General features: G+C 43.2%; 1 protein-coding gene across 1 annotated transcript in view; it reads left to right on the top strand.

Annotated features, from left to right (window-relative positions):
• LOC135217279 (probable acyl-CoA dehydrogenase 6) overlaps window positions 1–27,744 on the top strand; it is a 96,965-nt gene that overhangs the window by 61,955 nt on the left and 7,266 nt on the right. The window contains exon 7 of the mRNA XM_064253025.1: window positions 20,403–20,530. Coding sequence (XP_064109095.1) covers window positions 20,403–20,530 — 128 coding nt within the window. The remainder of the gene's footprint in view (window positions 1–20,402; window positions 20,531–27,744) is intronic.

Here is a 27,744-nt window from a genome sequence, read left to right as displayed (position 1 = left end):
GGATAGGTCCAATTGAGTTATGGTCTGTTTTTGACAGTTTTTTTTGCATAAATAAGCATCTAGATTATTGCTAAAAAAGAATGTTTTGATTGGTTCATGGACAAATTTGTTCATTGCTTGCATGGCATTGTGAATGACAGATTGTAAAAAAGTAAGTCTACAAATGTTATTTAGAGAGTATCAAGTTTGAGATATACACTATTTCGGACTGTTGTACGTATAAATAAACATATCCTAAAATGTTATGCTAAAAGAAATACTGAGATTGATTCATGGACAACTTTCTTCATCACTCTTACGGCACTGTGAACTCAAATTGTAAAAAAAGCATGGAAAATGAATGTGATAAACAATATTCATTCTAAAATAGTTGTTCCCCATTAAACTATCCCATTTTCTCTAGCGTTAGCGTAATAGAGAAAACAGCTTATTGGGATAAGTAATATAAAAGGGATTTTGACGTAGGAAAAATCTATTTCTGGGTGATTGGCTCGTGTCGCCCTATGAAAGTATCCTTAATATCATTCTTTCTAGGCAAAATTAATCTAAAATTACCAGAGAAAAACAAAATTAAGAAAATGTCAGTAAAACTGACTCGCTCACTCTATAAAAGAAGTGTCGGTATGAGAATAGGGGCGAGTGGGATCACTACCACGAGTCATTCACCATTTAGACCTTCCAATCTAAAATCCCCACTAGAGAGAGCTGATACTAACGGGTGATGCGGCCGCTACTACTACTACTAGTGACGCCACGGACAGCAGCGCCCCTAGCGGTCATCCTTAATCTATGAACATCTTGTCCTGCAGGGTGGGTAAACAAAGACAGGGTGGGTTTCATAGGGCGACACGAGCCAATCACCCAGAAATAGATTTTTCCTACGTCAAAATCCCTTTTCTGGGCTCAGCTCGTGTCGGCCTATGAAAGAGTACCAGAGAAACAGACAAGATGGGAAAAAGGACAAATGAAAATCAGTTGTAAAAAAGAGGTATATAATATAAGTGAATCAGGTATATTACAGAATACAAACTAAGTACTTAAAGCTAACAATGACATGATAAAGAAAGCCAACAATATAAAGTACTTAAAAATTAACTTATATTAAACATAGTAATATCCAATAATGCAATGCAAATTAACAAAATAGATTCACTTAAGTAAGGTATTTACATAATATACAAACACATTGTGTCCTACCCTAGCATAAAAATAAGTAGGGACACTGAAGTCTTATAAGTACATAGTGTGGATGTCCCTAGCAAAAAAATAAGGGACAATCCACCAATATGATCTCAGCGGCTAAGGCTAGAGTATCCGAGTAGCATGGCGATAGGGTGAGGCATGTTGGACGAGGTAGGTAGAAAGGAGACCTGGATCTATATTATGACTACTATACAGTATCAGGAGAAACAATGTTTCCCGCTGCTACTGCAGAAAATTTTAAAGATTCCAAGGACTTTAGGTAGTGACGTTTAAAGACTGTCGGATTTGATTTCCATCCCGTATACTTTTTAAGATCCTCAAAGTTCATATGTTGAAAGTAGTTAATTGAGGTGGCTACTCCTCTGATGTCATGTGCTTTTGGAAATGAATCAGGATTGGCTTGTTTAATGAAGTAAAGGATCTGTTGTCTAATTCCTTTTACTGATAAAGTACCACCTTTTTCTCTCATGAAGAGAGAACCTGAGGATCTTGAGGATGTGCGAGATAGAAAGGCTCTTAAAGTTGATACTGGGCAGAGAGAAGGATCTTGCGGAAGTGGGATGACTTTCCAAGGAGCCCACCTTGCAAGAGGATCCTCATTTTTAGCCAAAAAACTACGATCCGGAGCAAGCAGAACTTCTCCTGAAGGGAGGAATTCCACATGACCCGCATCTCTGGATAGAGCCGACAGTTCTGAAATTCTAGCTCCTGAAGCTAGGCTTAATAAGAATAACGTCTTTCTAAGAAGCATTATGAATGTACAAGACGAGTTGTCAGTATCTGAGGCTAGTTTGAGGACATCATTTAAGAACCATGAGACTGCAGTAGGCCTTTGAGAGGGTCTAAGTCTAGCACAGGCTTTAGGAATAGATGTAAAGTAAGATTCTGTTAGGTCTATCTGGAAACCCAACTGAAAGATCTTCCTCAAAGCCGATTTATGAGTAGTAATAGTGCTAGTTGCTAAACCTTTTTCAAACAAGGATCTGAAAAAGGATATAGCTAAGTTAACTGTCATGGTTGTAGTGTTTGATTCTTTCAGGAAGGATGCTAATTTTTTAACAGCTGAGTCATATTGTCTAATAGTTGACTCTCTCTTATCTGATTCTAGGAAGAGGATGTTTTGCGGATCAATGTTAGCATCTTTGTTAGCCGCAAACTTCATGAAGTCCATAAAGTTAGGGTCTGAAGAATTCCTGAGGAAGCGAACACAGTCCTCATTTGTACTGATTGCGACAGTTTGGGATTGGGAATCTGTTGAGGTCGGAGACCCAATTCCAGAAGCAGAGGATACCAGTTGCTCTTGGGCCAGTCTGGAGCAATCAGAGCTACTAGTCCCTTGAAAGTCCTCAGCTTGCTCAAGACTTTCAAAAGAAGATTCACTGGAGGAAAGACATAAATTTTCCTCCACTGATTCCAATCTAACGACAGGGCGTCCGTGGCATAAGCCAGAGGGTCCAGGTTGGGGGCCACATAGCAAGGGAGCTTGTGGTTCGCTTGTGAGGCGAAGAGATCCACTTGGAGACCTTGGACTCTCCGGCCATATCCACTGGAATGACCTGTCGTCCAGGGACCATTCTGATTCCAGAGGGACCGACCGGGACAAAGCGTCTGCTATCACATTTCTTACCCCCGCCAGGTGAGTGGCGGACAGATGCCATTTGTGTTTGTCTGCTAGTGCAAAGATGGCTATCATGACATGGTTTACATGTTTGGATTTGGACCCTCCTCTGTTGATGCAATGAACTACCACTGCACTGTCCAAAACTAGTCTTAGATGAGACTTTTTCGGGGGAAGAAGAAGTCTCTTCAGGGTAAGAAATACTGCCATTGCTTCCAAGACGTTTATGTGTTGCTGGCGGAACTGAACTGACCAAGTCCCCTGAACTTGTTTGAATTGAGAATATCCCCCCCACCCGGACAGGGAGGCATCCGTGTGAATGGTTAGCACTGGAAGGGGATATTGAAGGGGTACTAGTTTGGCCAGGTTCTTCACCTTTGTCCATGGACGGAGCTGATTGCGAAGGATCTGTGGAATTACTGACAACTTGTCTCGAGATTTGGCGTTTGCTCTCGATCGCCAAACTCGGTTTATATCTTTCAGCCTTGCTTTCAGGAGGATGTCTGTCACTGAGGCAAACTGAAGAGAACCTAGGATTCTTTCCTGGTTTCTCCTTGATGTCTGTTTGCATTTGAGAAATTGTTTCACAGACTTGGCTATTTCTTTCCGTTTGACCACCGGAATTGACAGATTGTGGGAAGACAAATCCCATTGGATTCCTAGCCACTGAAAACGAGACTCTGGAGTAAGTCTGGATTTCGTCTTGTTTATCTGGAACCCCAGATGTTCCAGAAATTGAACTACCTTTTTTGTGGCTTTGAGACATTCCTCGACTGTTGGTGCCCAGATCAACCAATCGTCGAGGTATGCTGCTACCATTATCCCTTGAGTTCTCAATTGTTGAACCACCACTTCTGCTATTTTCGTGAATACCCTGGGGGCTACATTCAGACCGAAGGGCATCACTTTGAATGAGAATGTCTGATTTCCTAGTTTGAAGCCTAGGAATGGGCGGAAGTGCCTGGCTATAGGGATATGATAGTATGCGTTTGTAAGATCGATGGAGCATGTGACGGCTCCACGGGGAAGTAAGGTCCTTACTTGCGAGATGGTAAGCATTTTGAACTTGTCGCAACGAATGAAAGAGTTTAGCCTTGACAAGTCTAAGATTACCCTTCTTTTTGTTGAGCCTTTCTTTGGCACGCTGAATAAGCGACCTTGAAATTTTAGATGCTTGACTCTCGCAATAGCTCCTTTCTGAAGGAGTTCCCTCGCGTAATCTGTCAATTCCTTTGATGGTTCCTGATAAAATGATTTGATTGGAGGGGGATCTTTGATCCAACTCCAACCCAATCCCTTGGACACGATGCTCTGTGCCCAATTGCTGAACCCCCACCTGTGACGGAAGAGGAACAGCCTCCCTCCTACCTGGGTAGCCTCACTGTTGTTGGGCGGGTTGACCTCCACGCCCTCCTCTGAACTGCCTTCCCCTTGCCGCTCTTCCTGTGCCACGCTGGCGAAAGTGGCCTCTCGCTCTGCTACCTCTTGACAGCCTATTAAAGGGAGGGTAAGCCTGACCTTCATACATAGGGTTGAAGGCCGGCGAGACTGCGTAGGAGGTCGAGGGTTGCGACTGAGGAGACAACAGGAGGATGGGTTGGGCCTGTTTTGAGGTTGATGGTTGTCCCTGTTGGGTAACTGGGACGGCCTGAACGAACTGCTGTTGCTGCTGATGTTTCTGGTAAGGTTGGAACCTTTTACCAGACTTCTTGAGTTTCTTACCAGCAGTAGGGGCGGATTCTTGTTTCCTCTTAGAGGAGATGCCCCACCTAGCTCTAAGGCTCTGGTTGAGCCTAGCAGCCTCATGGTGCACCTCATTCACAGCGGACTCTGGGAAGAGGTCCGCCCCCCACATGCTGGAAGCCAGGAGTCTATTAGGTTCGTGCCTAATAGTGCACTCCTGCAGAACGTGCTTTCGGCAGTTCCTCCTAGCTTGGAAGAAGTCGAAAGCATCCGTCTGAACTGTTTGGAGCTGAGACTTGGCCAGAATCTTAAATAGTGGTTCTGTGCCATACGATAGTGCCGCCATCTCAGTGATAATTAAGGAGTTGAGGGATCTCCCAAACCTAGTTCGTGCATCGAACTCTGCCTGGATCAAGGTATCAGGCAGCCTTGGAAGCTTTTCGCCAAACTGGTCCATTGCGCAGTCTGGTTTAAGCTTACCACGCGTGAATGTGGCAGGCAAGTTCTCCCACAATTCTCCGAAGGCTGGAAAGAGCGGAGAAGTAGAATCCGCTTCCCTCAGCTGTGGCATGGACTCATCCTTGAGGACTGCCTGAAGAGTCGCTTCCACTATTTTGGTAGCGAACGGAAGAGAAGCCTCCTCCTCCGTCGCAAAAATAGTGAAAGGACTCTTGAAAGCCTGGAGCTTAGTGTTGGTACACTCCCAGTCCTCCAGGCAGTGAACCCATTCCCGCTGTGCGTGCTCTCTACTATATAGCACGTTTTCTCGGGAAATCTTGTCCTCCCTAGTGAGGGCCGCCACGGTCAGCCTAGCACATCCAATGAAAGGGTGAGTCAATCCCGGAGGATAAAACTCGAAGTCCTCAATCCTTCGAGTTCCACACTCCGGGACAGAGATCATACCGTCCTTGAATGGAGCGTAAGCTGCCACTCTCCATGGGTTATCCATGGAGAAGGCTGGTAGCGACTCATAAGGAGGTAGCTGGAGAATGCCAGCACCTGCTACTGGGGAGATTGGATGAGGAGCCTGAGAAAGCCCAGCTACTCGGTCCTCATTCTCTCTAACTCTGTTAGAGAGATCTTGGATGGACTGGCCCGACTGACTAAGGGTGTTTGACAGCTGCGCAAACATCTGTTCAAACTTGGTTCCGAGGGCGGAGACCTGCGAGCCTACCATCTCTCCTACCTGTTGCATCACCACTGCCGAGAAGGCAGTGGGATCAAAGGCGCTCGGTCCCGCTACTCCAACCGGCGTTGCCGGAGTGGATGCGGTGGAGGCCGGAGAAGGCATTGGCTCAGCTGGAGCGTGAGCCTTCTCCTTAGAAGCTCTTGGAGTACGAAGAGCTCGGCTTAGCCTTCACCGCGTCAGCATAGGAAGTCGAAGACTTCTTTACTGAAGAAGACGACGACGACTTCTTAGAAGTCGTCTTATGGAGGGTCTTCTGTTCTCTCTGTCCCTTCACCTTTGGGGGTACAGAGAGAGCGGGAGAGCGGGCAGGGATCTCAGATCCCGTAAAGCCTTGAAAAGAAGCAGTAGAAGGGACAGAAGATCCAGGAGCGCCCAAGGAAAAGACCTTGGGCGCCCGACACACCTACCTCAACCAACAAATCCTCCGCCCCTACCGCCATAGGTTCGATGTTCAGGTCCAAAGTTGCAACGTCTGGGACAGGCTCGTGCGTGGCCACGGACCCGAACGACTGCTGCACCTCTTGCTGTATGGAGGCGATGAGAGGGGCTGCTGAGACAGGATCAACGTAGCCTGTTGATTTGCCGCCGGGGAAGATCTGAACGGCCAGCTTCTTATCCAAGATGTACGGCTGGCCCTTGGCGGTGTTCTTCCCGAAGCCGCTCACCCAAGCCTTCAGGGTTGCTAGGGCGACTTCCTTCACGGCGGCAGCCTGAAAGAGAAGGCGAAATGAAGCTTCTAGTGGCGGGGACGGGGTTTAACAAGCTTATGACTAAGTGTTATTAGTAATATGATAAAGAAGTCTAAAATCGACTTACCCCCCCCCACCAGCTGACTGACAAGGTCATAGCAGATGGTGCAGGCTTCTGGGTGCCAGACGATCATGGCGTGTGGGTCGTGGCACACGGGGCGTGAGTCCTGCACTCATCGTGGGCGCAGGGGTCGTACAGCGTCGCGTTACACCCCAGGACCTGACAGTTGGTAGCCTGTTAGTGGAAAGATACATAAGTATCAGGAGAACACTTACAGCCTAACAATTGCTCCGCTGCATGCCGGAGCGTGAAAGTTAGATTAAACCAGAGCCCCGCCATAATACGTGTGGTAACAAGGTGGTTGGAGTTGTCTAAGGCTATGCCGGAGACAGGAGAGAATATCCAACCAGGTGTGGTGGTGAGCTATGAAACCACGACGGATAACGACGGAGATGGTATACACACAGTTAAATAATACTAAAATTCACCGTAAAATTAGGGTATATCCTTATATTTATAACGAAATATATATAAATCTTTTCCCCGTCTACTAGAAGAGTGCCCGGGTAAGAAGCAAGCTCTCCTCCGATAGCGGGAAAAAGGCAGGATATAGTAGGCAAGCAATAGACCACTAGTAGTGACCACCCCGCCCACTGGCGGAGCCAGACGAACTATAACCGTTCGTTACAGTGGGGGAAAGGTGGGACTGAGCAATGGGGGGGGTTCCCGGCGTGACGCGGCGGGAGAGAGAGAGGGGGGGGGGTGGCCTACTCCTCCCCGTCCCAACAACTACCCGCTCGGTGACCCGGTACCCGAGACAAGTGGTCGCCCTATACCCCAGCTGGGAGAAACCCCTGGCCTCCTCAGAGAAAGAGGGAGGAAGGCTACTGAGGTTGTCATGGTAACCAAGGGGTCCCCAGACCCCTCCCTATACCTGGTAGGGAGGAGGGAAGGGGAAGGGTAAGGTGCTATGGAACACGTGACTGCAAGTGGCCTAAGCCGCGATAGCACACAAACCGTGGGAGTGGCCACGTGAACCAGACTGTACCAACACATGGGACATGCACCTAGGCTAGCCTAACACCCTAAATAAAACTAAAATTACATCGTAAAAGGTGGAAAAGACACTTTTAGTAAAAGAAAAAGAAGCCCAGGAGGAGGCAAACTGTTCCGAGGAACAGTTGACTACTCGGAGCCAGCGATAGCCGATGAAGAGCAAGAGCCGGGATGCTGGGCCAGAAACACAGAATAGCCCTAAATACCAAACTAAGAGAAATGGTAAAAGGGCTGACCTAGCTAAAAAGCGATGTAAAAAACGATGAACGTGATATAGTAAGCCCATAAGTATAGGAAGTCCCAGTATGGAAGACCGGGAATTCTTAACATGAGGCGGCATGGCGCTGCCACGAGTCGACCGGGAAACCGTATATGACCTATTAGAAGGAAAATACTGGTCCCTGGAAGACTAAAATACGGTAAAATACTACTTATGAGGCACTTAACTTAGCCGATGCGATGGCAGCACGTTCCATGGTGAATAAGGAGATAAATCCAAAGATAACACGGCACGAAAGAAAAAAGCGTACAATGTGTACCGTCTAATAATTAAGGATGACCGCTAGGGGCGCTGCTGTCCGTGGCGTCACTAGTAGTAGTAGTAGCGGCCGCATCACCCGTTAGTATCAGCTCTCTCTAGTGGGGATTTTAGATTGGAAGGTCTAAATGGTGAATGACTCGTGGTAGTGATCCCACTCGCCCCTATTCTCATACCGACACTTCTTTTATAGAGTGAGCGAGTCAGTTTTACTGACATTTTCTTAATTTTGTTTTTCTCTGGTAATTTTAGATTAATTTTGCCTAGAAAGAATGATATTAAGGATACTTTCATAGGCCGACACGAGCTGAGCCCAGAAATATTTTTTATTTTATCTCATTTTTGGGTCCAAAAATATTGCTCTTTTACCGTTTCCTGAAAATTTAATTTTTTTTCTCCAAGATGACTGAAACAAGACTTGTTGTATCAGTATTACGTATTTGTATAATCGGTGGTAAAAGTTACTTTATAGAATGGGGCCTTATAACATCAGTGCTCTCCATAAATGTAACATTTAGGTAATACAGGCGGCCCTCGGTTAGCGGCAGGGGTTCCGTTCCTGGCCACCGACGCCAAGCGATTTTCGACGCTGAGCGATTTTAAAGCCTACAGCCGCCGCACACCTTCTTTCGAAACTCTAGATCAGTCAAAGGCGCCGTAATCCCACAACGGCGCAATAATTAAAATTATATTTATGCAGTATAGTACTATAGAATTTACTGTACAGTACATGTGGGTATCTAGAGTATGTAAAGATATAATAAAGTTTATACAGTGTACAGGTAGCTGTAGTGTTCAGGTTACGATCATTAGTCTTACGATAGTTCGATTTTATGAGAGAGCAAATTACAATGGCCTAACTTTATCCATCTTCTAGTTACATAAGTTCAATAACAGCAAAAGAGAATGATGAAAGTATGGTTTTAACGTTATACTCGTTGCGTGAACGTGTACAGCCATGAACAATTGAACGAGAAACGACTTTTTTTTTTTTTTCTAAGTACAACCGAACTGGATAACATCCGTTTGGCTTGTATTTCGATCATCGTACTACAGTGCAACATTACCGTATTTGTTATAAATGGCGTTATGTATAGAATAGAACTAAGATATCTTAATGTAATAACTTTATTCGCTATAGATCAGAGATCAATATAGATTAAAGATCAATCGGGAAATATACCGTTAAATTTAAACCTAGTTATAACTGAAGCTGAGAAAACTGTTCAAGCTGCTAATGACTATTATCGTACATCGGCAACAAGGATAAAACTGCAGTAAACGTCTGCCATCACACACAACTGTAGATAAAATAATTTTAATCAAAACTACTGTGCTTGAAAGAACACACATTACTGTTGGTTTCACGCCGATATAAGATAAATAACGTAAAGTTCGTATTACGATGGTATAAAGGATTATTGCGAACGGAATCACATAATTTTTTACGCAATAAACATGCCGCCAACGTAATCTGTTAACGAAAAAAATAGTAGTTCACATTCACAACGAGACATATTCAATAAATATTTCCACCTAAAAACACGCTGTATAAGGAAAAATAACTTTGTCTCATATAAGTCAAGTATATAGATATTCGTTTATGCTAACTAGAAGCAAGAGCATTCGCTCAGAATTGCATTATGGTGAAACAAACTCGTATTCATCAGCTGATTTCAAACCACACCATTGGCCGCTCCGCGGAATACGGGCTTAAGTTTGCCGTAGTATTTTAAAATACAATAATATGAGAATACATACAATATTCTTGGATACAGTGAAATAATGTATAACTTTTTAAAGGATTTATGGAAAAGATGCATAATTAATAAAATAACGCAATGCATTTTTCGGAACTGGCGGACAAGAACGAACATGAAAAACCATCCCCTGACAACGTGGAGCGTAGTTACAAAGGCTGCCTTAATTTGTATCTTATTTCTGTACAAAAATGAAAATACCTTTACGTAATATATTTTCATACACATTTTAAACATAAAAGCATAAACATTTGAAAAATCGACACATTGATCGCTAAATTTGCACTCTTTTTAACTCTATATTTTCGGAAGAGCGGCAGACGGCGGCATACAAGAACGAACTTGAAAAAAACATCGTAGTCGATAACTTGAAGGGGAGTTTCAAAAGCTGCCTTTTTATATTTTTGCACAGAAATAAAAATACCCTATTCGTAATACATTTTCATACACATTTTAAACATAAAAGCATAAACATTTATAAAATCGACACATCGATCGCTAATTTACACTTTTTTTTAAATCGATATTTTCGGAAGAGCGGCAGGCGGCGGCTTACAAGAAAGAACATGAAATAACATCTATTTGATAACGTGAAGGGCAGTTTCAAAAGCTGCCTTTGTATCATATTTCTGTACAGAAATAAAAATGCCTTTCACGTAATACATTTTCATACACATTTTAAACAAAAGCATGAACATTTATGAATCGACACATCCATAGCTAAATTTGCACTTATGTAACTCGATATTTTCGGCATAGAACAGCGTCAGAGGCATATATTTTACCCTAATACCTACGTAATAACTCTCCATAAAATTTGTTAATATAATTTGCATAACCTTTATGGTCTGAACAGCATTTCTACAAATGTATGAACTCGTTAGACAACGGTGCTAGCGGCGCTGTTAACTGAAATTTGTGCCGTAAAGATACCTTTAAAATGCCTTATTTTTTTAATGAATATTTTTGACGACTGCCGTAAAACCGATTCGCCGTTGAGTGATTGCGCTGTTAACCGCGGGCCGCCTGTATATAAATCAAGAGAGAGTAGTTTTATTCATTTGATTATACTGTAAATTTCAGGGCATTTTTTTCATATGATGAAATAGTTTTAGTGAAAAAGTCAGCTTTCTAACTATCATATTTTCATAGTTATTACAAAATAAGCTATATTTTTTTTTTGCTGTTTTCTCAAAACTTTTTCAGAAAAACTTTTTTTTTTTTTTTTTAAATAAATGCTTCAATCTCAAAGATGACTGAACCAGATTCGAGGAAACTTTTACAGCTTGTATAATAGTAACTATATATACCTACAATTACAAGATTACAAGCAGGCAAAATTATTTTTGAGTGAACCTTTTTTTTGCTGTATTTTCAAAAAGTTTCAAAACTAAAATTTATGAACTTGGAGGTTGAATACCATTATTTCCCCACCTTTATTTTTTCGGTATTAGTTGGATAATAAGTGGTAAAACTTTTAAGCAAATTCCTTTGATCATAAGGTAAAATGAAGCACTTTCTGTGTGGCAGTGCAGTACATAATGTGTAATGCAGGTATTATAACAAATGCTTGCAATGCATTCTTCAAATACGAGTAGATGCATAAGTTCAATACTGAAAAATTCTCAAGTAATTCTTGAGTAAGTGTGTGGAGTACTGCAAAGTACCAGTAGGATGCCCTAAAGGCAATAACTCGCGAAGCTTCTTGTTAAACCATGAATGGGTTAACTAGGTATCTCTGAACTCTCTGCCACATAATTGTTATTGTTAATTACATTTCACATTTGTAGTCTTAAATAAATCTTATATGAGACGAAATTGAAAAATGTAATGTTTTATCTGCCTAAAGAATTTTTTTTTTACATTTGATACTTTTGGAGATACATATTAGTATTTGAATGGTGTTAGGACTGGGCTGTGCCTGGCCATCCGAAATGAGCCTGTTTCCAGTACGACTGATATTTTAAAAATAAATCTTAGATGGGATGAAATTTAAAGATGTAAGGTTTTGTCTGATGGAAGAATTTTTCTGTTATCTTCAATACTTTTGGAGATTTTAACATTTGAATAGCATTAGGGCTGGCACATGGTGAAAATTATAATGCAATAATTAAAACATTATTTAAATGTGAATTGTTCCAATACGTATACAAACCCTCGGTCCTTTAACATTAGGAAGGTACTTAGTGGCAGCTGAACCGGTTGTAAGCTTCGAACAAGGGGGTTCGGTAGCTAACTACTTGTCCGGCAGTTGGCGGTCAGCTTGACTGCGAGGAGAGGAGTCACTTTGCTTTCGGCCGCGCTAGTGGATGGACGTGCTGCTCGTCTCTGCCCGCTTCTGTCGTATGCTTGGTTTGCTTCACTGATTGAAGACTTTTTTGCTTTTCCTTTTACTGTGTGCTAGTGCAAAGGATATAAGTAAGTACGTGTGTGTTTTTTTATTCATACAGTGCTTTATTGTTATGGATATGGAACCACGAGAGCAGAAGAGACCCTCTCGCCCCCCCATCAGCTGCAGATTGTGCCCTGGTGTAGAGGGCCGTAAGTGTGGGGCCTTCCGATCATCTGTAGAGGTTGATCCTCATGATTTTTGTACTCGGTGTAGAGTGCGAGAATGCTCTTGCACCGAGACATGTGATACTTGTATTTTTTGGTCGGAGGAGCAGTGGGAGCGCTATGGGGGGAGGAAGAAGCCGCGCAAGCCGGCCAAGGAGTCGTCGGAGGGTTCTCCGGCTACGCCCTTGGTCACGGACACGTCTTCCTCTTTTCTCCCTCCATCTCGGCTCCCTTGTATGGCTCCTTCCCCTTCGGGGGAGGTTTCTCACTCCTTCTCCTCTCTTGATCAGTCGAGTGTGGAGGGGGGCGAGATACCCCGACATCCAGTTGTACTCTGGGTCCTCCGTTCGCTCGGGGTGGGAACTGTCCCTCCCAGGCGAGGGGAGACCCCCCACTAACTCGCCCGACTTTTCCTTCCTCAGACTTGCTTGCCACGGGGGATGATCTCGGACGGGCCTGGTACTCGCTGGGGCTGCAAGGACACCGACCGTCCAGGGGCTGCAAGGGACACCGACCGTCCAGGGGCTGCTGAGTCACCTGGCGAGAGGGGCCATGCTGGTAACACATGGGCCGACCACCACGACGGTGTCCACGCCGGGCTATGCTGCTCCGCCGCACCTGGTGTACACTCAGCACGTAGCCACGATGACCCCGACAGCCGCTGTGCAGGCACCGCTGCTGGAGGTTTCGATGCCCACTGTGACTTCGCCCAGTTCCTGCCGCCGTCGTTCCTGCCCATGGTGTTGCTGCTCCCACCCCAGGTCCTTCCGGACAGGTGCAGTCAGGCCCTGGATGGAAGCCCTGACGGTGGTGCTGAGGAAGCTGACGAAGAAGAAGAAGAGGAGGAAGGTGTCGTCTTTGTCTTCATCGTCTCTGCGGCCAAGACAGTCACCTTGTCGAAGCCGAGAGGAAAGACTCTGCCTTCGACTTCTGCTGTAAGGAGTGACCGCAACCAGCCCTCCTCCCAGTCCTTCTCTCGAGGAGGATCTGGGAAGAAGTCGAAGAGAGGAGGGAAACGCTAGGGACGGCGTTCCCCCTCACCTGCTGCCGGAAGTGGGGGGGTGCCTGGCGAGCCATTGGGCAACATGGCAGCGCTACGGTGCGGAGACCTGGATAGTAAACGTCCTTCGGGAGGGATATCTACTACCCTTCAAGTCTCGGCCACCCCTCACCTCCAACCCGGTCCATCTGCAAACCTACGTTCCTGGTTCGACCAAGGACGTGACGCTCCGGCAGGAAGTGCAAACATGCTGTGAAGATCGTACAGGATTAGTCGCCGTTCTTCTACAGCCGACTCTTCCTAGTGGAGAAGTCCTCGGGGGGGGGGGGGGGGGTGTTTGCTGGTGCCCAGTGATAGATCTCTCTCCCTTGAACCGATTCGTTCGCCAGACTTGGTTCACGATGGAAACAGCATGTTCAGTGCTCGATTCCATCAGGGAGGACAACTTCATGCTTTCGGTGGATCTGAAGGACGCATATTTCCAGATACCCATCCATCAATCCTCCAGGAAGTACCTCCGCTTCATCTTCGATGGGACATTGTACCAATTCAGCGCACTTTGTTTCGGTCTCTCAACCGCCCCACAGGTGTTCACGTGAGTGTTCACGCTGGTGTCGGCTTGGGCCCACTCGGTAGGGATACGTCTCTTGAGGTATCTCGACGATTGGTTAGTCCTGGCGAGCTCCCGCTCGCAGTTGGTGCAAGACAGATATCGACTCCTCAAATTCTGCCGCGATCTGGGAATCGTAGTGAATTATGAGAAGTCAGATCTCGAGCCCAAGCAGAGGATGAAGTACCTGGGCATGCTGATCGACAAGGTAGCAGGGCGAGTCTTCCCCGCAGATTCGCGGATCAGCAGGTTCAGGGAGGCAGCAAGACAGTTCCTGTCTCTACAGGAGGCAACCAGCTATGCAGTGCCAGGTCGTGATCGGTCACCTGTCGTCTCTCGAGAAGCTAGTCCCTCACGGGCGTCTTCACCGGCGGTCTCTTCAGTGGAGACTAAAGGAGTGTTGGTCACAGGCAAGGGACCCTCCCTTCTTCCCCGTATCCCTCACGGAGGAGGTGAGGCAGGACCTAGCCTGGTGGCTGGACGACGGGAACTTCATAAGAGGAGTGCCTCTTTGCACTCCCCCCCGGAGATGCTGCTCTTCGGAGACTCATCGACTGTGGGATGAGGCGCACACCTGGAGGAGTTGCTGACTGCAGGTGTGTGGGACCATTGCGACAAGCACCTTCACATCAATGTCCTGGAGCTCAAGGCAGCGTTCCTCGCTCTCCAAGAGTTCCGGAACCGTCTGGTGGGACACTCAGTGGTGTTGATGAGCGACAACACCACAGTAGTGACGTACGTTAACAAGCAGGGGGGCCTAGTGTCCTTCCCACTGCACCAGTTGACGCTGCAGGTGCGCGAGTGGGCCGCGGCACACTCAGTAGAGCTGTCAGCCCGCTACATTCCAGGCAAGAGGAATGTGGTAGCCGACAAGCTCAGCCGTCGGGATCAGGTGATAGGAACCAAATGGTCCCTTCATCCTGACGTGGCGGAAAGGCTCTTCAACCTGTGGGGGCGTCCAGTCGTGGATCTGTTCGCCACCCGGCACAACAGAAAACTCCAGGTTTTCTACTCGGTTGTGCCGGACCCATGGGTAGCTGCAGAGGACGCTCTTCAACATCCGTGGGACAACCTCTTCGTCTACGCCTTTCCCCCGTTCTGTCTGATTCGCAAAGTGATCAGTAGGGCGCCGATCACCGCGAACGTTCGAATGATCCTGGTGGCGCCCAAACGACCTCAGGCCGTTTGGTATCCGGACCTGCTGGCTCTGCTTGCCGAAGCGCCGAGAGAGATTCCCCCCTGGCACAACCTCCTGTGCCAGCCACACGTAGAATGGTACCACCGGTCCATCGAGTCCCTGTGTCTTCACGGCTGGCTGTTATCCACCATCTCTTGCGAGCGAGAGGCTTTTCTCGCAGCGCAGCAACAGAGGTGGCTGGATACCTCAGACAGTCCTCTGCAGCTGTATACCAGGGGAAGTGGTCCGTCTTCTGTGGTTGGTGTCGTGGATGGGGTCTCTCTCCTCTCAGAGCCACTCTTCAGCAGGTAGCGGATTTCCTCGTCTTCCTTCGCCGAGAGAAGCTCCTCTCCGCTTCTGCAGTTAAAGGATACAGAGCCGCCCTGGCCCTAGTCCTTAAACTGCTAGGTGTGGACATCTCCTCTTCTTACGAGATCTCCCTCCTGATGAAGAGCTTTGAGAGGTCTTGGCCACCCAGGGAACTCAGGCCCCCGGGGTGGGATGTGACTCTCGTCCTTAGGAGTTTGACTCGCAGACCCTTTGAGCCACTCCGAGAGTCGTCAGACAGGGATCTGACCCTCAAGACCCTCTTCTTGCTAGCCCTGGCATCGGCGAAGAGAGTAGAGGAACTTCATGGTCTTTCCTTCGATGTCAAGCATTCCAGGGGATGGGGATCCGTGACGCTCGATTTCGTCCCGAACTTCGTAGCGAAGACTCAGAATCCTTCAGTTCCTGACGACCGGTTCGAGTCCCTCACGATCCCCTCCCTGAAGGATTTCACTGATAATGATGCGGATGAGATGCTGCTTTGTCCTGTGAGGGTGCTACGGCGCTATCTGAAGTGAACTCGGCACCTCAGGCCTGAGTGTCAACGCCTCTTCGTTAGCACCGGGGTTATCAAGAAAGAAGTTTCCAAGAACACTCTTTCTTTCTGGCTGCATGTGGTGATCAGGAGGGCGTACGAGACAGCTGGTAGTAACGACACCCGTACCCCTTCGTCCAAGAGCCCATGAAGTCAGAGGTATTGGTCCAACCCTTGAGTTGCGCAAGAACTTCTCCCTGGCGCAGGTTCTGAAGGCAGGGGTTTGGGCCAACCAGACCACCTTCACTTTATTCTACCTTCGGGATATCACCCACAGGTCCTTGGACACTTTTTCCTTGGGACCTGTGGTGGCTGCTCAACAAGTTGTGTAGTCTACCCAGCACCCGAGCGGACAGAGCAGCATCGCATCCTTGGGTGACTGCATGAATGGACGAGTGAAAGAGTGTGTGACCAGCTTCTCTTCCTCCTTCATTCTTCTCCTGTACCTGTGGGCAGAGGGCCGCGGTCGTCACTACGCTGAACAGGAGGCCGATGCAGGTAAGCTACACAACCGAGCTCCATTCTATCCCTTTCAGTAGGGATAGGAGTGTTTAACCTCCACTCCCCGACAAGGGGGTGGAGTGGAAGCCAACAAGAGACAAACCCATAACTTTACTTTGGCTCTTGAAGTAGGAACTAGTTCTTGCCTTTTGCTATTTATAAGAGGTACGCTTGCCTCCTTCATATAAATTTGGTCCAGAAGTCTGAGCACTGATCCTGCGGTGCACACCCCGATCAGCTGGGCAGAGGCTAGGATCCCTCCCTCTGCTCTTACGACCAGGGAGGGAATCCAAGGTAAGGATGAACACCAGTCTGTTCATAAGACTCGGATTCCACCCACCAATAAGTGAGTCTGCCTATTGTTAAAGGACCGAGGGTTTGTATAGGTATTGGAACAAATAACGATTTGTCGGAAATTGTATTTTTCCTAACTATACAAACCTGAGGTCCTTTGCATATAGTCCCACCTCATGCCACCCCTCACTCTGCGTTTCCTGGGCCTAAAGCATAGTGACTCCTCTCCTCGCAGTCGAGCTGACCACCAACTGCCGGACAAGTAGTTAACTACCGAACCCCCTTGTTTGAAGCTTACGACCGGTTCGGCTGCCGCTAAGTACCTTCCTATTGTTAAAGGACCTCAGGTTTGTATAGTTAGGAAAAATACAATTTCCAACAAATTGTTATTTTATCATATTTTAAAAATAAATCTTACATGGGATGATAAATCTCATATGTTATGAAATTTAAATATGTAAGTTTTATCTGCTGAAAGATTTTTTTTTTATCTTCAATACTTTTGGAGATATTAGCATTTGAATGTGTAGAGTTAGGGCCTAAGGCAGTAATTAAAACATCATTTGAATATGAATTTATATTTTATAACTAAACTCTTATTTGGGATTAAATTTAAAGATGTAAGGTTTTATCTGCGGAAAGAATTTTTTTTACATCTTACTACTTTTGGAGATAGTATTAGCATTTGAATTGTGTTAGGGACTAATGCAATAATTAAAACTGTTTAAATGTGAATTGATGATATTTTAAAATTTAAGTTAGAAATAAATCTTATATGGGATGAAATTTAAAGAATTAAGGTTTTACCTGCCGAAAGGATTTTTCTTCTATCTTCAATACTTTTGGCGATATTAGCATTTGAATAGCATTATGGCTTTGCCGGTAGAAATGAGCCCTTTTCCAGTAACATTTCGCTTCGCTCGTAATTAGTAAGATAATACTAATCATCTGGTTATTCACTGAAGGATATATGGTCCCTTGGTACTGCTGAAGAATTATTTATTTGATAATAGAGCTGTAGTTATTCTTCGAGTTCTGTTAAGTTCTGTTTAAAGTACTACTAGGTTGGCTATTAGGATTTCTGTTACAGGACAAATAATTTACTTTACTTGAGGAAGGGATTTTGGAAAAGATATGGTCAAAAGAGTATTAGAAGAAAATTCACAAATTTTATACCACTTTATTAGCTTATGAAGCCACTCTCTGCAATTAAAGTACATAGGTCTTCTCTGACTCATATCTTTAAACTATGTGGACCCAGTGTGGGTTTCTATATGGAATTAATAGATTTTATCCAACACTTTGATAAGGTGGTCTTTCCAAAGTTGATTAACGACTAGGAATCTTTCTTTAGTCCTGAAAAGCCTTGTGAACTTGACTCTGGAGATAGGTCAAACTCATGCTGTCTCCAGTGATTAACCCATTTCAAGAAATGGGATTTTTTCACTTGTCTTTTGTAGCTGACTTTGTAGCAGAGAGACTAACACTCATAGCATGGACCATTTTGTGGTGTTCTTGAGCATTTTGCCTCTTTGTTCCTATGCTAGAAATAGAAATATCTTTTGCACAGTTTGGCAATATATGCTGATCTTCACAGAGGCAAGGATGTAAAGGAAGGCATATCTATGATGTTTGTCTCTACGGTGTTCATTAAGAAGACGGTAACGAGGAACACAATCTCCATTTTGGCCTTGGTGTCAAGTGTACTATGACATTTTAACAGGAGAAGAACTTGCACGTGAAATTGCTTTTCCATTAGATCAGAACTCCTCCTACATTTTTACTACATCTGACTTTTCAAAAATTATCTAGAGATCAACTCAGTGTTCATGGCTAACACTTATAGATGCAGATTTTTACTTAAGAATACAGTGCAAAGTAGTGGGATTCTTATTCAAGACTAGGCAGTAGCAGCAGGATTGGTTTTATCTGTCAGTTGGGGTGTTTTCATCATGATAGGTGTAGTTTGCCCAAGGTCACTTGCTTCTACTCATTACAAAATAGGTAAGAGCTATTCTTGACTAAATATCCTAATGGTCATGAGATACAATCCTTATGAATTACTGCCTGGGGCTCAACATGGCTCTTGACTGTCTTCATCTAGAGCCATAGCCCCAGGCACGTGTTTCTAGCCCTTGACCTATTGCTTGGATTCCTCAGGTCTGTCAGTTATTCTTGCTATGTTTTGATTACAGTTACCTCTCAACCAATGCAGGGTTGTGTTATTTAAACATAATTTTCCCATAAGAACCATTATTAATATTGGGAGTTCTTTTCCCTGGATTCTTGAGAGTTTGCCTATTCAGATGGTTGCAGTACTATAGTTTTTTAAGATATGTTATCATAACATATAAAGAAACAGTAATACATTAGGTCACAGAAGCAATATTAAAAACACCAGTTTTCACTTTACTGTATTTAAATTCTGATTAAAATGTTATTGAATAATAAGTGACATAATTTCCAGTGTTCGAATGCAATTCTTGTGTCATCTGAACACTTATATTCACTAGATGAGACTTAGTTTGCAATTCACTTCATAAAAGTTGAGAGAGAGAGAGAGAGAGAGAGAGAGAGAGAGAGAGAGAGAGAGAGAGAGAGAGAGAGAGAGAGAGAGAGAGAGAGAATATGTTCAAATTATATTACATTTCCATTTAATTATTTTGCAAGTTTGTAACTTACAGCATTATGGTACAAATGGTCTCATTTATCATACAGAAGGTCAAATTGTCGTATTTGTACATTAATTATTGTACGTATGGCAACCATGGGTTGGTTTCCCTCTCCTGCCGCTAGGTGGATGGCTGTTTGTGACATCAACTCCACTCAGGACTGTCCCTATCCCAGGCATGCTACTGATTTGACAGCAATGTGACAAGTAAATTTTTGTTACAAGAAGTTATCGTATTGGTTAAACACATCTCCATAAATATTTGCTGGGGATGGTGTGTGGCTAGGGAAGGAGTTTCCCTAGCTGGGAGGGGGTTGGAAATGCAGTACAGGATGGGTGAAGAGGGGTAGGCAGGCATTTTTGAGTACTAGGTAAGCTTATTTTGGGAACGAGATAAAGAACAACTCTTTAGTACTCCAGTTCTCAAGAAAAGGATTTGAGACCTTTGAGAGGTCTTTTAAGATTTTCCAGTCAACAAATCTTGTAGGAAATATGTACATGTCAAAGTTCTTCATTATTAGAGGCAGTCCCAAGTTATTGGCAGGGTGCTGATAAGCAAAAATCGCCACTAACCGAAACCTGGCAATTTATGGCGCAAAGTTTCAGTTAATGGTGCCAATAACTGGTGAATGGCACCTCTGTTAATTATGTTATGGCACCATAACTATTATCAGCACTTTATGGCGCTGATAACCAAAACTCATCCCTTATGGGGCCATAAGTCACCAATTTTATGGCTCTAGAGAAGTGCCATAAAACCGGATCACCGTTAACCGAGACCGCCAATAACCGGGGACTGCCTGTATTATCAGTAATATTACAGCTGCCAGGGCTTTATGCAATAAAATTTTTTTTTTTTAAATGTTTAATATTTCCTAATCCAAGTTCTTTATGTACAATACAACTTAGATTCATATTGTTTCCATGTTTTCAGATCTATATGTGTCAGGAGAGGATGTTACAAAGCTTGCATCTATGTGCAAGTTGAAGAGTGGTCGACTTGCACGTGAAGTTACTGATGGATGTTTGCAGTTTTGGGGAGGCATGGGATTTACAAATGAGGTAAGGATTGTATTTCTGTCCAAAATATAGATTTGTTTTACCCCCATTACATTACAGTAGCTAATACTGCAGTCAGCAGCTCCCAGACATGCTTCCAAGTTAAAGGAAGCTTGTCAGCTGTTTCTCAGTTTTGTTCATGCACCATTTCAGGTTCCTCAGCCTTGAGAGAGAAAGTTTTCATGAAATGTTAAACCTCTTCTGATAAACAGGAATAACATCCTACCAAATCAGTGGCAAACTTTCAAACTCTTAACAAAACAAGTTGGGACTCCAGTTTAAAAAGACTTGAATTGTCTAAAGACAAATAGTTGAAAAGAAGTTTCCCTCATCATAGGCCTATGACAAGTGACTCCACTGATTTTAGTGGATATCTCCCTACTAAAAACTGTCATAGACCTGGACTGCAGTATATTCATAGCTAAATAGCAATTTCCTCTCTATGCTAAAATCATTAGAGACCTGCTCTGCAGAATACATTCATAGTTTTATAGCCAAGTCACAATTTCAAAGACTCCACTGTCACTGATGTTTATCATTCCCACTTTACCTGTGCCACTGAGGAACAAAGAAGACATCTTCTCTGAGAGAGATGTAAGGATTTCTTTGGAGGACGGTCTTTTAGACAAGGGTGGCAGGGTTATTATTATATATCAGTGCTAATGAGGTTTGCAGAAATACCATTTCCACCTGGATGAGACATTTCATCATAGAAGTGTATATGTATATGCAACTTAGGCAGAGGCTTCCAACAGTAAGGTCAGGAGTCATGAGTTCATGCTAGTAGGTAACTTCTTAGCATGCAAGAATCATTGCTGTATCTTCCATAATTTCTTTTGCATCATAGAAATCCTCTTCAACTTACTTAGGTTTTACCACAGGAATCTCGCATAATCTAGATGTATACTATTCTGTTGGATCAGTAGTAGCAGCAGGCCAGTAGTAAGCACCCTGTACCATCAATTGATTCATAGTGCAACTACGAGGTTTTCCTCTTGTTACACCTTTCAAACTTGACACTATTTCTGTTTCAGCACTGAATGACCTCATTTGTCCCAGTGCTTGGCCTAAATTTTATATTCAACAAACCCTGGTCATACTTACCATCTATCACATTAATTACATTATAATATTGCTCTTTGTTATATATCATTCATTATAACTTATGAAATTAGGTTTTGAATAAGTGCAAGCTGTCTGTACTGGCAAGGTTCTGTCCTCACAGCTTGTTAGAGGTACATCTGGTTTTCAGGTCCATTAATTCCGTAAGTTAATGGCTCCAAAAATTCAAGAAAAACAGTTGCAAGTGAGATGTTTTAAGTAATGGGTTCACAGCCAAATCAATACCAAATATATTTTTAAAAGAATAATTTTTGTTATAGCCCATTACTTTACCTATAGGGCATCTTTGACCTTTCGTCTCCAGTTGATGGGTCAGGTAGCACAGGAAGTGACTGTTTTCAATGACAAAGGAGCTTTGGAGCCCAGATGTGCTTTTCCTGAACGGGTAGCCTTGTTTTTGCAGGTGTATTTTTCAGCTGTTGACTGCAGGAAGTTTTGTTTGTATGGTGCTTTTATGTTGCATGGAACCAGTGGTTATTCAGCAACGGGACCAACGGCTTTATGTGACTTCTGAACCACGTTGAGAGTGAACTTCTATCACCAGAAATACACACCTCTCACTCCTCAATGGAATGGCCGAGTATCAAGCCCGCGACCACCAAGGTGGACCGCTAACACCATATCAACCAAGCCGCTGAGGCACTCTGCAGGAAGTTTGTACCAGAAGCTTAAATTTTGTTGAAAGAAGTGCATTTCCTTCACCAAAAGTAAGTCTCCAAACAACTGTCTCTATAGAAGAATTAGGCAGTTGTGTATTATTTGCCATTAACCCTTAAACGCCGAAGCGGTAAAAAAAAAATGTCTCCCGTGTGCCGGAGGTGTTTCAGAGTGAGCGCCGAAGCGGAAAAAATATTTTTTTCAAAAATTCACAGCGCGCTTAGTTTTCAAGATTAAGAGTTCATTTTTGGCTCCTTTTTTTGTCATTGGCTGAAGTTTAGTATGCAACCATCAGAAATGAAAAAAATTATCATTATCATATATAAATAATGCGATATATGATAGCGCAAAAACGAAATTTCATATATAATTGTATTCAAATCGCGCTCTGCGCAAAACGGTTAAAGGTAACGAGTTACTTCTTTTTTCGTTGTAATGTACACTAAATTGCGATCATTTTGGTATATAACACATCGTAAAACGATAAAAGCAACACAGAGAAAATATTATCACAAAATAATGCATGAATTCGTAACGCACGGACATAAACAGATATTTTTTTCAAAAATTCACCATAAATCTAAATATTGTCCTAGAGAGTTCCAATTTCTTTCAAAATGAAGACAAATGATTGAATATTACTATACTGTAAGAATATTAGCTTACAAATGCAGTTTTTGACCATATCTGACTAGGTAAAGTTGACCGAAGTGAAATCAAATATATATATTTTTTTATATGCAATTATTTCGGAAATAAGAAAAGCTACAACCTTCAAATATTTTTCGTTTTATTCTACATGAAATTGCGCACATTTTCATATATAAAACTATGAAATGCCTAATATGAAACGGAGCAAATATTCCGAGAATGGAACGTACGCATTTCGGAGATTTGTGGCTGAGAATCCGCTTGTGCTGATAGAAGAAAGATTTTTTTTTTAAATTCACCATAAATCTAAATATTGTGCTAGAGACTTCGAATTTGTTTCAAGATGAAGATAAATGACTGAATATTACTAGACTGTAAGAGTTTTAGCTTACAATTGCGTTTTTCGACCATTTCGGTAGAGTCAAAGTTGACTGAACGTGGTTTTTTTTTCTATTTATCGTGATTTATATGCAAATATTTCAAAAATGAGAAAAGCTACAACCTTCAATTATTTTTATTGAATTCTACATTAAATTGTGCACATTTTCATATATAAAACTTTATGTACGGCTAATTTAAAATGGTGCAAACATTACCCTCACAATCGCACGTAATGATTTTTTCGGAAGAGTTACCAGCGCGGACGTAAAGAAAATGTTATTTTTTTCATAAATTCACCATAAATCGAAATATTGTGCTAGAGACTTCCAATTTGTTGCAAACTGAAGGTAAATGCTTGAATATTACTAGAATATAAGATTTTTAGCTTACAATTGCGTTTTTCGGACCATTTCGGTAGAGTCAAGTTGACCGAAGGTTGAAAATTTGTCACTTATCATTTTTAATATGAAAATATTTCAAATTGATAAAAGCTACAACCATGGGTTGTTTTTAGTTGTATTGTGCATGAAATTGCGCACATTTTCATATATAAAACTTTATGTAACGGCTAATTTAAAATGGTGCAAACATTACCACAATCGCATGTATGATTTTTTTGGAAGAGTTACCGCGCGGACGTAAGGAAAAAGTTTTTTCATAAATTCACCATAAATCGAAATATTGTGCTAGAGACTTCCAATTAGTTGCAAAATTAAGTTAAATGATTGAATATTACTAAAATATTAGAGTTTTAGCTTACAATTGCGTTTTTCGACCATTTCGATAGAGTCAAAGTTGACCGAAGGTTGAAATTTTGGCACTTATCGTTATTTATATGAAAATATCTCAAAACTGATAAAAGCTACAATCATGAGTATTTTTTTGTTGTATTTTTCATAAAAATGCGCACATTTTCATATATAATACTTCATGTAACGGCTAATTTAAAATGGTACAAAAATTATGTCAAAGTGACGAAATAATTTCCGAGATGTGTCACAGATACTTTTTAGTGCGGCAAGAAAGAAATTCGCGCTTGCGCGCCTGCGTAACGATTGTAAACAAAACAACACCTTGATCCGTGAACTCCCAGCATCCCCCAAGGCGCGTGATTCAAGAGTTTTCGGCTGGTAGGCCTAAAAGTATTTTTCCGCGAATTTTTAAAAAAACTTTTGTATGTCGACGTAAAATACGTCCAGTCGGCACCCGAGAGACAAAAAATGTCGACGTAAAATACGTCCAGTCGGCGTTTAAGAGTTAATTAAATAATAAACTTGTATCAGTTAGAAGTTAGTACTGGAATTGAATAATTCGAGGTTGGCCTAGGCCAAAGATCATTCCCATAGAAAATGTAAGCCATAGTGTTTCATGATTTAACCAACTTTAGAATGGAAATGCTTAATGTGGTCAAGTAAATGTATTACATACATATATCTCAACTTACTTCTGGTCTATTCCTGTACTTCTGCTTGCAAACAACAGTGTGAATTTGTCATGCTTAATTGTTTCACTTTTGTCATGTGACTTTTTTTTATCAGTACTTGTGGCATTACAATGTTGCAGTTAACTTAGTAACTTAGTAAAGATGCCAGTTACTAAAAACATTTCGGTAAAAATTCAGGGAAGTATTTTTTTTTTAAGTGTGTAAATTTACATTTTATTGACAACTATCACTCACATTTATTTTCAGTTGATAAGTCATTCACATTTATCGTCAGCCCATAAGTCTCATAATCTCCCAGTTTAGTATTGAGAATTAGTTCTCACTAATGTACTACACTCTGTTAGATCCCTTCCATCCAGAGCTGCAAATGCTACACTACATGATTGTTACTTTGCCTTCCCAAGTTCGGGCCGATAAGAATAAACCACAGATGTGAATCAAGTCTGGGCCGATAAGAATGAACCATAGATGTGAATCAAGTCTCTCAATTCGTGATGTGGGTCCATGTCCTGAAGTCCTTGTTGTGTATCCTCCTGTTACTGCTGACACTCTAAATATCACGGCTGAAAATTGAGAGTTATCATCACAGCAAGAAACACGTGCTGAATTTTCAAGTAAAGGAGGCAGTGATCTCACCAGCATCAGTTGCAAGATTAGTCGAATATCAAAAGCTTATGACAGACATGGCTGGGATTATGGGAATATTTCGTCTGACTGAAGGAGACACGGTCTTGTCCGCAGGTGAGGAAGACCGTAGGTTATGTGGAGAGTGGTTACGTCCACATGAGCAAGACTGACAGTTTCCTGTCTAAGAGAGGAATCCCAATCATGATGATGTTCCCTAAGGTGTCTTGTAGACTTCTTAACAGGTGTGGTCTTGACAGTTATTTCTTGACCAGGACAAGCAGAAGACAACGTAATTAGCACAACTTCTTGAGAAGCACAATTTGTAGATCAATGGCCCTTGGGGGATACTTCTTTTGAAGAATGTATTGTTACACAAGAATCAGGAGCAGGGCAATGATTATCAGCAGGTAAAGCAGAAGACATACAGCTGTGACCCTTGCTGTATGACCCTTAACAGACCCATAGCCATCCATAGCCTTGGTATTACTGAGGCACAACTAAAAAGGTGACGGCTGGCTGGTCTTGCTTCTAGACGAAGGGGAGATGAAGTGCCTGTGGATCGTCTTGTGAGGAAGGTCAAAAGTCTTCCTTTCTCCATTTTGTTGACCTGTGAGACTTCTTGCGAGTAGGAGCAACGAGTTCTCTTCCTAACACCTCTGTGATGTTGATTTTTTAACAGGAGCCTTGTTGCCCTTCTTAACCGCTGTGGTTTTGATGCTCGTTTAGTTTCTTAAGCAGGATGAATGGAAGATAACGAAGCTTCTAACTTCTTGAGGAGAAGCCCTAGCTGTAGTTCTATGGGCCTTGATGGTGACTTCTCTTGTGCATCCAATGCTGCATAAGAATCAGAAACTGGGCAATGATCAGCAGCACCTAAGGTAGATGTACGACCATAACACGTGACACACTCGTCCATAGTCTAGATGTGGCCAAGCCACATTTGAAGTAGATGGACAGCCTGTCTAGCTTCCAGACAAAAGGGCAAATAATGATCCTGCATATCTTGCAAGGTTCAACAAAGTCCTTCCTCCAGTGCCTCTGTAATGTCAACTTCTTAACAAGAGCTGAAGTAGATGGAGTGTTAAGTCTTGCTCCCAGATGAAAGCGGGAGATGGACCACCTGCGAGTCTTCTTGCAAAAAGGGGTAAAGAAGTCATCCTTCCTCCAATGCCACTGGGAAAGCCACTTCTTTATGGGAGCCTTGCCATCCTTTAATAGCCATTCTTCATAAGAAGCCCAATCTGTAGATCCATGGCCCTTGAGCTAGTTGCTTGCACAAAATCAGGAACTGGGCGACATCAGCAGCTAACGTACATGTACAGCCTTGACAGACTGATGGCTGTCCATAGCCTAGATACGGATGAAGTAGGCAGACGGTTGGTCTTGCTACCAGATGAAGGGGAGATGGAGTGCCTACAGATCTTCTTGCAAGGAGGGGCAATAGGGAAATCTTGCTGTCCTTAACAGCCATTGTCTTGCAGGATGAGTGGAAGAAGTCAAAATGACCACAACTTCATGACAAGCCCAATCTGTATATCCATGGCTCTTGGAGGGAACTTCCCTTGAGCTAGTTGCTTGCACAAAATCAGGAACAGAGTGACAATCCTCAGCAGCTAACACAAATGTACAGCCTTGACCATTGACAGACTGATGGCTGTCCATAGCCTAGATACGGCAAAGACACAGCTGAAGTAGACGGATTGTTGCTCGTTCCCAGATGAAGGGGAGATGGAATGCCTGCAGATCTTCTTGCAAGGAAGGGCAATGAAGTCATCCTTTATCCAGTGCCACTGTAATGTCCACTTCTATATGGAAGCCTTGCCGTCCTTGAGGGCAATGGTCTTATCTCGCATTTCTTGAGCTGGATGAGTGGAAGAAGTCAAAATGACCACAACTTCATGAGGAGAAGCCCAGTCTGTAGATCCATGGCCCTTGGAGGGGACTTCTCTTAAGTGAGTGGCTTGCACATCGTCGTCTTAAGCCACCCAGATTTGTAAGGTGCGGGAGGTCTTGTAATGGTCCTAATCTTCCTGGATGAGGTCGGATGCAATAATTTCACCAACAGAAACCAAGAACATTGATAAGAGTACACACCATTTCTTACTAAGAGTACACACCATTCCTTACTAATGACTTAAAGGAAGTGCTGTGCATTATCATGCTCTTCTTTTGTATGACCAGCGACAGTAATGTCCAAATCATGAAAAGTATCCTGCAAGTCTTCTTCTTTTACTAACCTATCCATAGCTCTCTGAAAAGCTGCGACACAATTTGTCATTTAAAAGGAAAGCCACAAAACTGGTACAAGTGGCTATTAGCTTCAAAAGCTATACAT

This window comes from Macrobrachium nipponense, chromosome 7 (assembly GCF_015104395.2).
Source record: "Macrobrachium nipponense isolate FS-2020 chromosome 7, ASM1510439v2, whole genome shotgun sequence".
Taxonomy (NCBI): domain Eukaryota; kingdom Metazoa; phylum Arthropoda; class Malacostraca; order Decapoda; family Palaemonidae; genus Macrobrachium; species Macrobrachium nipponense.
Note: the sequence above shows the minus strand (reverse complement) of the source record. Positions and strands in the feature narration are given on the sequence as shown.